The sequence below is a fragment of the Haliotis rubra genome, unplaced genomic scaffold (assembly GCF_003918875.1).
Source record: "Haliotis rubra isolate DU_JTF1 unplaced genomic scaffold, ASM391887v1 Scf127, whole genome shotgun sequence".
NCBI classification, from domain to species: domain Eukaryota; kingdom Metazoa; phylum Mollusca; class Gastropoda; order Lepetellida; family Haliotidae; genus Haliotis; species Haliotis rubra.
In genome coordinates this window covers 70,213-83,818 of record NW_025765192.1, presented here as the reverse complement: position 1 = coordinate 83,818, position 13,606 = coordinate 70,213, and the positions used below count along the sequence as shown (strand labels likewise).

Genomic DNA, 13,606 nt, shown 5'->3' with positions numbered 1-13,606 from the left:
CATGGGACCATGGTGATCTCTTCACGAGCCAGTGCGACCTTGACATTGTATATTTTCCCTTTGATACTCAGGTCTGCAATCTTGTTCTATCGACATGGGTGTCAACGTCGGAGAAAGTTAAATTAACACCACTTCCGAATAAAATGAATGCCTATCGTATGGGTGAGAATGGATTATGGCAGTTACGAAATATTAGAACATTTGCATTAAAGAATCGTTACCCTCGACTAGTTTTCGAACTGACCATGACACGCCAACCATCATACTACGTCTACTACCTGATAATCCCCATCACACTTTTATCTCTGCTCAGCTCCCTGGTATTTGCTCTGCCCATGGAGTATGGAGACAAAGTGGCTCTCTCCATGACGATCCTACTCTCTTTTGGCGTGTTCCTGACTCAGATGACCAACGACATGCCCAAAACGTCCCAACAGACTTCCTACCTGACCATCTACTTGACCAGTCTCCTCACCCTCAGCTCCCTCTCAGTGGCCATGATGATCCTCATCCTCAGATTCCACAACTACCGAGGAAAGGTGCCCCGGGTGCTGCACAAATGGGTAGTTTTGTGGAAATGGAAATGTTCCAAAAGGGAACTAGCTACTGATGTAGATCAAGATCCTGCAGGAGATGTAAATACCCAGAAGTGCACAGCGGATCCAACCTGGAAGGATGTGTCCACCGCGCTTGAAGCCATGTGTCTGAGGGTATTCCTCTTCCTGAATATTAGTCTCGGCGTCGTTCTGTTCACTGTGCTCTGTGCTCACAGTATTGAGTTAACTGTTCTCTGGCTTCATAGTCTCATTCAACAAATTAACCTTGGCTCCTGTAAGTTGGTATTATCATGAGACGAGATTCATCTTTGCTACTATATTCTTGTATTACCAGCGTAAATGAGAGCTTGTTTAATTACCTTTTACCAGCACATACATGTTCGTCAAATTTCCAAGATTGTTTTCATTACCGTTAAAGCTTAACTTTGAAGGCTTGGAATTTTACAGCATACTTCTAAGACATTCCATCTAAAGTGCATATTGTTAAGTTATGTTTGGAGTGTGCAGTGATGGCCCAGCACGCGAAGGGCCTGGATTTTGTTGTTTAGCTGCGTCCCGTCAGTGTGCCAAAAATTGCATTATTTCAATTAATATACATATGGTCTGTGTTGTGTGGTCTCGTCCAGTCCTGGTTGTTTCAGATTTTCACGTCCAGGATGGGACAAGAACACGACCCGACGGCACAACAGCAGTTCTGAGTCTAAGTGTCTTGAGTGAGACACATATTTTATCATTTTCGGAATCTTTAGATGTATATATTGTATCTGGTGGACTGTTTCAAACAATATATTCCTATGTCATTTTAATGTTTTTTATTAGCAATCTTGTGGAGTTACATTTTCTGGAGTGTTATCAGTACATGTAAGTTGGTGCTGGAACATCTTTTTCAGACTTACAGGAGATATACAGTAAACATCTGCTGAAATCAAATCATTGAAAAAGCATGTAAAAAGAAATATGTTGAAGAAGATTTGGGGGTTTTCAGTCAGTTTTCAGAAACATTTGTAGCTAACAGCATTAAAAAAACTACTCGTGTTCCGAAAACTACCGAGTGTTAATGAGCAGATGGCATCCTTCGTGAGTAGGGATTTCACTCACTGCTTCATCACAGTGTTTAGTAGATAACAAGCGTTCGCTATAGAATCACAATAACATGAGTATAAATATTTAATTTTCGCACAATGGCCTTACACATTAGCACGTATTAATATTAGCTGTACTTATCTATGTTTTTCGCTAAACAGTTATTCATGTGTGATTTGTGCAAGGTGTAAATTTAGGCTTATTGTTAGCTTAGAACTATAACTAACTTTATTTTCTATAAAATGAAAATATATGTTATATATTAATTGTCTATTGTCTAGTGTGTCTAGTGATGGTTGGTTCAGTTATTACAACACTTTTGTAACATTACTTCACTGACAACCCTCGTGGCTGGTATTTAATTGACAGTAAATACTCCATTGGCCTTGACCAAAACTTCAGAATATCACTGACTACCCTTTGTTACACAAACAAACACAAACTAACGAAGAAAGAAATTAATAGAACAATTATTGAAATACTTGAAATAAAACTGACAATATTCATCTTAAAGATACCTAAGACACTATATTTATTTAAAGAATGTACGCCATATTCTTACTGATACTAATGATCAATGATAAACATATATCCAGCGAAACAATCCAATTACACTGACACACATCAGTTTTCTCTTGTCATTCATCTATGAAAAGTAGATCCCGAGGCCAAATTTTATATAACAATATATTTGATTATCATCCTTGTCTAACACATCCTTATTAACATGATTATTTGAGTATTTACCATGTATACGATTTATGCTGCATCCGAAATTTCCTCCTCCCTAAATTGGTCTTTACACTTGGAATGAAGAAATGACACTTGGTATCTTTTTAGTTTTTATGTGGACTTCCCTAAAGAGACCAAGCGTTTGGGATTACTATATGCATACGCGCAGGCTGAGCGAAGAATAATTTATATATTTTGTTGGTAGATCAAAAATGTGATGCCGCAATGAAGAGGCTCACATATATACTGTGTTGCACACAGACAGCTGGTTCTCTTGTTACTGCAACTACTGCTAGGCAAAATTCTCAGTGTCCGTGGTTTTATAAGGAGTGCAAGTGCCTGGGTTCAGAGAAATACTTTTTGATGTTGCAAGTGTGACTGAAACATCAGTTGCACATAGGAGTGAGTGAGTGTGTTTAGTTTTACGCCGCGTTTAGCAATATTCCAGCAATATCACTGCGAGGGACACTAGAGATGGGCTTCACACATTGTACCCATGTGCTGAATCAAACACGGGTCTTCTGCGTGACGAGCGAACGCATTAACCCCTCGGCTACCCCAACGCCCCGTTGCACATATGAGCCAAAGGGGATTTTACGAATAAGGTATACATACGAAGCTGAGCTATGACTGAAATCAATGCCGCTTCTAAACAAGACGTTTTATACCTTCAGGTGGCTGGCTGATTTACTTTAGATATTCGCAGGCACTGATAAAAATGAGCTTGATTGTGTTAATTAGGACACTGATGGAGAAGATGATACCGGCAATTGTCGCTTTGTGTCATACTTAGAGTTTAATCACATTTTAGACACGGCCATCGTGTATATTTTTATCATGAAAAGTCCTCTTCACTTTCTTTATTGCACACAGTGATGTTTTTACTTGTACTTAGAGATGTACTGTCATGATACATTGGGTGTACTGCAGTAATGAATAACTTCTCGTTATACGTCTTTAGAATAAGCTTTTTTTAAACGTGAAATGGTCTACGTATTCTCAAAACGTAAAAATAATACAGAAAGAGGGGTGAACAACGAGGAGAGTTCTATGGATATACAACTTCTTTAATATGATATCAGCGACGTTTCGGTGTAGCTACTAACACCGTTATCAAGCAAGTGTCTACTAACAGTGTCGGTCATATTATATTCAAGAAGTTGTATGTCCATAGAACTCTCCCCGTTGTTCATCAGATCAACTTCAAAATCCCTTTTAAAGAAGAAAGAGGGGTGCCGATCACTTGACATCTGCAGGTATGGTCTAAGTCCATGTTGAGGTGCTCAGGTGTGTATGACACTGCTAATTCTGCATTTACAGGTGGCATGATGTAAGACACAGTCTGTATATATGCTGGACAAAAATAGTTAGGGATATATGTAAATTTTGATATTATGAATAATGATCTATTTATTCATTGACACACTGATCAAATATCAATCATGAAGATACCAATATCCCTAACTTATTTTTTCCAGTATATATCAGAAATAAATCTTCTTAGTAATGTGGGGCGATGGGGTAGCCTAGTGGTTAACGCTTTCGCTCGTCACGCCGAAGACCAAGGTTCGATTCCCCACATGGGTACAATGTGTGAAGCCAATTTCTGGTGTCTCCCGCCGTAATATTGCGGGAATATTGCTAAAAGCGGCGTAAAACTAAACTCACTCACTCACTCTTAGTAATGTATTCAGTAACATGAATTTTGTTGCCTTGCATAGCAAAGATGATCCAATATTCACTAGGAAATGAAATTAAGGACACTCTTCTATCAAAGACTCCAACTTGTTTTCCTTAATTTAACAGAAAATAACAAAAGCGTGCCATGCTATATTCTCACATACGTTGAGTCCTTAGTATGGTGATCTACCATCAGTTGTTGGCAATATATAGCCTGTTTTTACCTATTGTCATCTATAGTTAAATTGTTTCAGATTTAATTACTAGTTTTAAATTCGATGCTGTGATAATCTAGTTATTTTATTGTCCTTCGTTGACAGGTTTTACAGTTTACCATTAATTACTGTGCATAAAATTAATTGTTCTCGTCACGATATGGCTGAAATATTGCCGATGTGACGATCAATTTTAACTCACTCACTCACTCATAGACGTTGATACATCTGATAATGGTATTTTAAATCTGGTAGTATAAATTAGCAACTGCGATTGTTAGTGGCTGTATCCTCGAAGGGGGTTAAAGTATCGTAAAATTATTGTCCTCCTTAGAACATATGTAAGTCCCAAAACTTTCAAAGTAAAATTTAAACTTACCAGATTTTCAAAACGTAGCATTGCAAGCCAACGGATGAAGGGATGGTGTAAATCCAACTAGGGTCCATGCAGGTAGCAAAGGTACTGTAAGTCCCCATGGTCCCTGGTATGGTGATCTACCTTCAGCCGTTGGCGATCTATAGCCTGTTTTTATATTGTATCGTCCTCTATAGTTAAAGTATTTTAGATTTAATTGCTAGTTTTAAATACATATCTGTGATATTCTAGTTGGTTTTACTGTCCTTTGCCGACAGATATTTTAAATTGATTACCTTGTTTTCATCGCTATATGGCTGCAATATTGCCGATGCGATGTAAAATTTTAACTCACTCACTCACTGATACATCTGACTGATTCATGGGACATAAATCCCAGAAACGACTCTGAACTAAATGAGTCATACGTCGATTTAGTCATTAAAGCAAACAGTCATTACCTGTATGTAAACTCACATATATATGTAAACTCACATATATATGTAAACGGATATGTCTGTCTTGAGATCAATACTTTCATAGTGCATTTAATCTTAAAATTTGGTAACGTGTAACATTTTGGACATGCTATTTTGTATGATGACTTTTCGCATACCGTGTCCCAACTCCTACGTATTTCATTAATATTTTGCATTTTAACGAGGCGTAAGATTTATTGATTTTCAAAGAAATGTTTGACTACATTGATTATATCAGTTGATTATATGATTCAATTTAAATGCATTAGAAAGATCAAAGAAGTTCGTTCCTTCATCTATATTGAATTTTGCTGCTAAGGCAGCACTCAACAAATCTGTGACACCACTTTTCATTCCATACTCCGACTTCAAAGCAACCATTAGATCGTACATTCGTGATATGATGCAAAAGAAGTGGGACACTCAAATAGGTATTAATAAATTACATGCAATTAAACCAACTATCGGTTACACCTACTTGGGTTGTCAGTCCAGATTTGACGAGGTCATCATGCGACGATGTCGCATTGGCCACAGCAGGTATACTCATGTGTATTTGTTAAAAGGCGAAGATCCTCCATTCTGCATCCCTTGTGATGAAAAAATCACGGTCAAGCATGCCTTGCTAGACTGTATTGATTTTGTCATCACAAGGGAAAAATATTTCGATGTAAAAACAATGAAGGATCTTTTTTATCATGTTGCTCCTCATTTACTCCTTGGATTTATAAAAGAAATTGAATTAATTGATAAATTTTGATATTGTGTAGATAGTTGATTTTTAATATTAGCAGAGTTTAAGTTGCAACTCAGATGGTCAGAGGCTGTATCCTCGAAGGGGGTTAAAGCAATGTAAACTTATTGTCCTCCTAAGAGGGTACGTAAGTTCCACAACTTTCAAAGTCAATTTCTACCTACAAAAATATTTTAATCGTAGAATAATTGTTGTTTTAAATAATGGCTAAATTTCACTACAATCGCCAGTGGCTGAAGGGATGGTGTAAATCCAGCTAGGGTCCATGCAGGTAGCCAAAGTACTGTAAGTCCCCATGGTCCCTAGCATGGTGATCAGCTTTCAGTTGCTGGCGATATATAGCCCATTTTTACATTGTATTGTCCAAACATAGTTTTCTACCTTTAAAGATATATGCTAGCTAGTTTTAACTCATTTTGTGATAATCTAGTAATTTTACTGTCCTTTGTTGACAGGGTTTTATATACTATATGTATGCATTATGAATTTAGAACCAGTTTTAGTCACGATATGGCTGAAATATTGCCAATGTGACTTTAAATTTTAACTCACTCACTCACTCTATATTGACGCCTTATGTTCTTTGTTACGTCGCAACCTTATGGAAGAAATCAGTGGTTTTTCTTTAACACAGCATATGGCTTGAGTACATAGACACTTGGGATCCTGAAGAATAAACGATGGGGTGGACTGGTTATGACGACTGGTATCAAGATATCGAAATCATTTAAGAAATAACCCAGGCCCTATCACAAGGATGAAGTAAGTTATTTTGCTAACATGCTAAACTAAACCAAGGCTAAAAGGAAAGTAAAATATTGTTAATGAATGATATGTAAACATTAAACCAATGTACAAAATCCATGCGTTCTAGAAGATAGTGCACTATATTATGAAAAATATATTTAGATGAAAGGTAGTTTTAACTTGAATTAGTTTAGTGAGATTTGTATACCTTAATCCCATGATAAGTTATGGTTAACGTGATATCTGACACTAATACGAATGACATCATGATTTATAAACTGTTAGCGTTTTCCCTATTGCGTTTTTAACAATGGAGTCCAGAATATCAGATATCAAAGCACGGATCTCAGAAGTGCACCCAAACAAATCAAAGAAAATAAATCGGCTGTTGAATATTCCTTAAAACTACTTCATCAATATTTGTATACATTAGCGTAAAAGAGCATCTTCAATTTGCTTCATCAACGGAAAGAAACATTTAGCAGCTCATGAGCATTTTACCTCAGCTTCATCTGTGACCAAACTGGCAATAACAGGAGTGATGACTTCAACACAGTACATTCATCATTACCCAAGAACAAAACAGGATAGCTCTTCTGTATGGTTTTCCAACGTAAATACTTTTGGGTTAATCTCACAAGCAATTAAGGACTTCCGTATAAAACGAATACATGATCATTGAATAAAGACTAGCTGGGCACACCAATGGACCGTTAATCGAGGTCACCACCACATGTACATGTCTGTGTCATCACCTGACAAATATCACTTGGACCTCGTTTACCTGAACCATTGAAGGACGGTTGGGGTCATGTACTGTTTTCGTTCAGTTTTAACCTATCAAACCGTAAATATATCCGACATATCCGATGTACTTACTTTTCAAGATGAGGATAACACACTGACCGAAACCATTACCTAACTACCTATAATATTCCTTTTTTCGGGTTTTCGTGGCCTTTAACAGCTTAATTACCTTTTAACGGCCTAACCACCTACGCCATTTAATTTTTTTTTCACAACATTTACTTACAGTTTCGGTGAGGAGTTATGGGGAGGAGATATGAGAACATATTGTATCCTTAAGGAACTGTTCTTCCATCTCCTACAATTCAAATAGAGTATTTTTACAGTTGGCTAACTTATGCTACTATCTTTGTACTTCAAAGTAGATGCATTAGGAGACGAGTTTATAAGCGCATTTATAGGTTTTGAACAGAAAGAGAGTTGAGTGAGAAGACAGTATAGTTCTGTAGGTGATTTTCTTGAGTGTTATATATTCCACGTATTAGCTATAGGCAGTAATATAGCTCAAACACAAAAGCAGTTAGAAGATTAAACATGTAATAATTGGTGAAATCACCCACAACAACTAAACAAAGAAAGGCACACAAATAGAAGCGACAAAACTCTTTCCACTTTCATAAGAAAACTCTGCTAAAAGAAGAGTCGATTGCACAATTGTGACTATATCATGAGCATATATTTGTTTCAGCAGCATTGCAGCTGTATGATGTTGTTTGTAAACAAATAGCGTCTGGACCAGACAATCCAGTTATTGTCAACATGCAATACTATGACAGCGATTGCTTGTCATTTTATCGGCTAATCAGGCAATATATTTTCCATCTTTTATTCCTGAATGCCTGATTAGCGAATGGGTGGGGCTTACGTTACAATTCTGGAAAAGTCATCAATTTTGCACTGAGTTCGGTGATTTGTATTCTTGATTATTTAAGCAGTTACGGTTAATACTGATTCAATCAATACAAAACAATAATTGTACAACAGATTCTGCTCTTAAGCAGAGATTTCTTGCGGATTGGGATTGGAGAAGGGGTTTGACGTTTATATATTAACTGGTGTCATTTTCTTAATGCTGTCAATACGTTACGGACTGATTGAATTAATAGCATTTGTTACAAATATCTATTGACATTAGTCCATTGAATATACAAAGGCAGATCCTCATCATAAACACATTTTCAAAATGTATTTTTATTACTGGCATAGAACGCATTTCTTAATTTTTTGTATTCGGAGATAGATTTAATAAGCCTCAGCTTTTACTTTGACATATGCATTGCTATATTACCGTTAAATTGTAACTAAAGGGTTAAAATGCTATAATTCATTGTCGGGGGCATTCGTTAGACCCTACCTAATATGGCAGAATCACAGGCCCTGTAACGTCCGTTTAGCAGTATATGTCGAAATAATTTCATTTCATTATATTGTTCTTGCTTCTGACTTTTACCATACATGAAACAATAATGATATCACAGTTGAAAGGACGACAGCTGTATTCTACTGAAAATCATTTCCTTCACAGAACAAAAGTGAACTAATTGATGAAATGGTGCATGCAACCAATCCCTTGCGAGTGCTTATAATATACTGAAAGGCAAAAGAAACGTCATAATATTAGAAATGACATTTGAGTATCAATGGAGTATTTGAACCTATTTTTTTTAAATATACACCAGAAGTCAAGTTTGAGGAAACATGAATCGTGGTCGTATAGCCTGCATTGCCCAATAAAGTATTGTTTGAGATTGAAGTTAGAAATGTTTTTGTTTTTTGGAGAGGGAAAAGTTCCCACAAACACAACATTGAAATCGAGATGCACGTGCATCATAAATGCATTCAGGCATAAATAGCCGGCTTGTATAGCAATCGTTCACTTGTTTTCTGAACACAGCAGCTATGACTAGGTTAACGAGAGATCAACCACAACAAGCTATTGGACGTCTGCCCGCTGGTCAACATGCTCGAGTCATTGGTAATGACTTCAGTTGCAGCGTACGAACGATAGAACGTCTTAGAGTGCGATACAACGCCACTAGCAGCACTGATGACCGTCCACGTAGTGGTCAACCCCGTGTAACAACACGTCACCAGGACCGTCATATCGTCCATCAACACGTGCAAGACCTATTCGCAAGGGCCAGAGAAACAGCTTGGGTGACCATAGGAAACCACCAGCGACCAGTCAGTGACCTACCATTCGGCGACGTCTCCAAGCTAGGAACCTGTTTTGTCGATGTCCAGCCAGGAGACCCATATTCACTCAACGTCACCGCCGGGAACGTATCCAAGTGGACAACAAAAGCGGCAAAACTGTCGTGGGGGACAATGGAGAGGGGTTATCTTCTCTGATGAAAGTCGGTACTGCATTTCAGTGGCGTATTATTTCTAAGAAATAGGTTCAAATGTTCCATTCATACTTAAATGTCATTTCCAATATTACGACATTTCTTTTGCCTTTCAGTATACATTCATTTGCAAAGAGATGTGAAGCAGGATCTATTTGTATGTACATTGCTTTAGTTCACAGGGTTAGATTATGTTATTTAAGCTCTTTGACAACAGAAGTGTCTTCCTCTCAGTGCTTTTGACAGATGCAAAGAGGACATTTAAATTGCAATTGGATATGAACTGCCTTCCACGAAGTACAACCAGCAATGTCATGTGAAGTACTCACACATTGACTAACAGCGCCATCAGCAAATGATTTCTCGTCGCCGCGCTGCTGCAATTCAGGCCATTCACAGATAGGTGAAGGCTATGTGGAATTCAGTTATAGTCGATCAGAGGGAAGTCTGTGTTTGTTATCTCATTCATATAAGGCAACGCTAATGAAAGCGTTTGTAGTGTAATCATCAACGTCCGTTTATGACGCACATTAGACGATCGATCACATTTACACATTTCTCGTCACCACTGTTAAGAGAAGAGAGTCGCAGCAGGGGACATGTGGTCTGTGAAAATACTGAAGCGTGCCGAGAGCATTATTCTTTTAACTGTCATTCTCGTCTTAATTCACAAGAAAACACTTGCTGAACAAGGAAATCTTTTTAAACACCTTCTGGAAAGCTACACTCAGGACCTGTTTCAAAGCAATGGTTTCTTGGATATTGGAATATATTTTTCCCAATCTCAAATAGTTGAAATTGATGAACAGCGACAATCATTCACCACCAGTGGATGGTTCAGGTTCAGCTGGGTGGATGATTCCTTAAAGTGGAACATTTCCGATTTCAATGGTACAGAGGAAATATTTCTGTCAAATCAAAGAATCTGGACCCCAGATGTGATGCTGTTGAATTCAGTTACAGGAATGAAGCTTTTCAATTACCAACATAAACCTGTATGTGTGAAACACACTGGAGCAGTAACATGGGACCATGGTGATCTCTTCACGAGCCAATGCGACCTTGACATTGCAAATTTTCCCTTTGATACACAGGTCTGCAATCTTGTTCTATCGACATGGGTGTCAACGTCGGAGAAAGTTAAATTAACACCACTTCCGAATAAAATGAATGCCTATCGTATGGGTGAGAATGGATTATGGCAGTTACGAAATATTAGATCATTTGCATTAAAACAGCGTTACCCTCGAATAGTTTTCGAACTGACCATGACACGCCAACCATCATACTACGTCTACTACCTGATAATGCCCATCACACTGTTATCGCTTCTCAGCTCTCTGGTATTTGCTCTGCCCATGGAGTATGGAGACAAAGTGGCTCTTTCCATGACGATCCTACTCTCTTTCGGCGTGTTCCTGACTCAGATGACCAACGACATGCCCAAAACGTCCCAACAGACTTCCTACCTGACCATCTACTTGACCAGTCTCCTCACCCTCAGCTCCCTCTCAGTGGCCATGATGATCCTCATCCTCAGATTCCACAACTACCGAGGAAAGGTGCCCCAGGTGCTGCAAAATGGGTAGTTTTCTGGAAATGGAAATGTTCCAAAAGGGAACTAGCTACTGATGTAGATCAAGATCCTGCAGGAGATGTAAATACCCAAAAGTGCACAGCGGATCCAACCTGGAAGGATGTGTCCACCGCGCTTGAAGCCATGTGTCTGAGGGTATTCCTCTTCCTGAATATCAGTCTCGGCGTCGTTCTGTTCACTGTGCTCACGGTATTGGGCTGACTGTTCTCTGGTTCTCTGGCCTTCATAGTCTCATCTTTGGCCACAAAAGTTATTGTTATCATGAGATTCAACTTTGCTGCGATGTTTCTGTATTACCGTAATATATGAGGGATGCTAAATTACTCTTTACCAGCAACATACGTCCAGTACCCTTGCTCATTACTGAAAAAGGAAGTGTTAGAATCTAGCAACCTATTTGTTATACGTCTGATCTGGCGTGCATGTTGTTAACGCTTACGCATGGAGTGTGCAATAACGGCTTAGTCCTCTAAGGGGTGTGTTCAGCTGCCTACCATGTACGTACCAAAAGCGTATGAAGGCACCTAAATGATTTGATGTGGTTGTAACCAGTATGAGGTTTTAGCGTGATATAGATATGATTCCCATTAATTGAGGTCGTGTATAGTCCCAGTTGTGTCTGATGTTCATGGGGTACAGCACGACCTCACCGTACAACGCCAGAACGTTACGTCATGAACCCTTAAACACAAATACATCCCAGTTTGGTGTAAAAAATCACTGGCAGTTTTCATGAATGCATGGATGTCTTGGCGGCAGTATGGTAATCTCACAGTCTATTCACATTCCTCTAGTAGGAGGAGGTTTCACATATACACCAGGTTGGAACGCGTAGGAACTGGAGTTCTGGACAATCTGAGCCATGTGTCAGTATATATGTTCTCGCTGTCATGATTTCTTTTGATTGCACCCTAAAGCGTTTTTTCCTGCCAAGTATCTATGACTTACATCTTGGAGAAATGAAGATATCAATATCGCTGTTAAACACAAAGATTGGACACTGTTTGATAGACATTGAAAACGTTATACAGAGACGCCCATGTGGAAGTTGTATGTCCCCAAGTGACTGGCTGGTTTTACTTTAGCGATCTTCTTACAAGTGCTTACACTTTCAAGGAATTGACAAATTTCAGCTTGACTCTGCTGCTGTGTCTGCTCATTGAAACGAATAAGGAGAAACATGAAAGTACAAGTGTTCCTTTATTGAATTCCAGGTTTTTACCCACGGTGCAATATAAAGCATGACAAGAAACCCGGAAAAGAGTGTGGGAACACTTGCACTTTCGTGTGTTCCTGTATTCGTTTCCATGAGTATATGTGATGATTTATCCCTTTCCTGATCAAATGTCAGGTGCGATCACTCAAAAAGAGGTCAATGACGCTACCATTTATGCCTGTTGGGGAGATGTGATACACCGGCATTTACTACCTTCGGATTTCTTTCTACTAGTGTGTCTGTATTTGCAACATCGCTTAAGTACAAAATATGCCTATAGTCGTGTTTGGCTTGGAAATATGATGTGCTAGGTATTCTGCTTTAAAGTGAAAAGTTCACATTTCATATTTTATATGTTGTCTTGCTGGTTTGGTTCAATTAAGGCACCTCTTGGTGAAACAGGCTGTAGTAATACTTTTGTAGCCAGACAGCTGAAGGTAATTAAGGGTGGGACAAAGTTACTTAGAATGAAATCCATATCGGTGTCACAAAATATTGCAGGCACGTGATGATAATGGGAAAATTAATAGGGTTTTAAATGTTATAATCTGTTATTTGTTATGGACTTTTCACATGTATTGCTGTGGGAGATTGACATCAATTTAAGATTAATTTAAACTGAAACTTTTAATTTGTCATCAGTGGTATTTCTCTATACTTAGCGATTATTGCAAAGTTAAATTGTTGTAAGAAATTAAAAACATTCAACTTGTTTAAGCGATTAAGTTTAATCGGCTGTCACTGTAGAGTTAGAATTCCACAATTGAAATGAAAATGTATGTCGCAGACCAAAAGACGGTGACTGTGATTGTACAAAACAGTTTATCCGGAGAAGTAGAACATCACTATCTAGATTCTCATGTACCGTAATACTTCTCCTCTCGATGTGGGGCGGTGAGCGTTGGCTCGTCACGCCCAAGACCTGGATTCGAATACCCACATGGGTACAATGTGTGATGACCATTTCTGGTGTCCCCCGCCGTGATGTTGCTGGAATATTGCTAAAAGAGACGTAAAACCATCCTCAGTCAGTCAG

General features: G+C 38.4%; 1 protein-coding gene across 1 annotated transcript; it reads left to right on the top strand.

Moving 5' to 3' along the window:
* The first annotated feature begins 245 nt into the window (after positions 1–245).
* On the top strand, positions 246–1,255 carry LOC124266653 (acetylcholine receptor subunit beta-like). The gene is made up of 2 exons (XM_046701454.1): positions 246–710; positions 1,199–1,255. Exons 1-2 carry the CDS (start codon positions 246–248, stop codon positions 1,253–1,255), a joined length of 522 nt encoding a protein of 173 aa, XP_046557410.1.
* Positions 1,256–13,606: the final 12,351 nt, after the last annotated feature.

Coding starts and splice junctions, on each gene's coding strand:
- LOC124266653 (XM_046701454.1), top strand. CDS start 246: ATGACACGCCAACCATCATACTACGTCTACTACCTGATAATCCCCATC. Junction 711..1,198: donor TTGAAGCCATGTGTCTGAGG/GTATTCCTCTTC, acceptor TGGTTGTTTCAG/ATTTTCACGTCCAGGATGGG.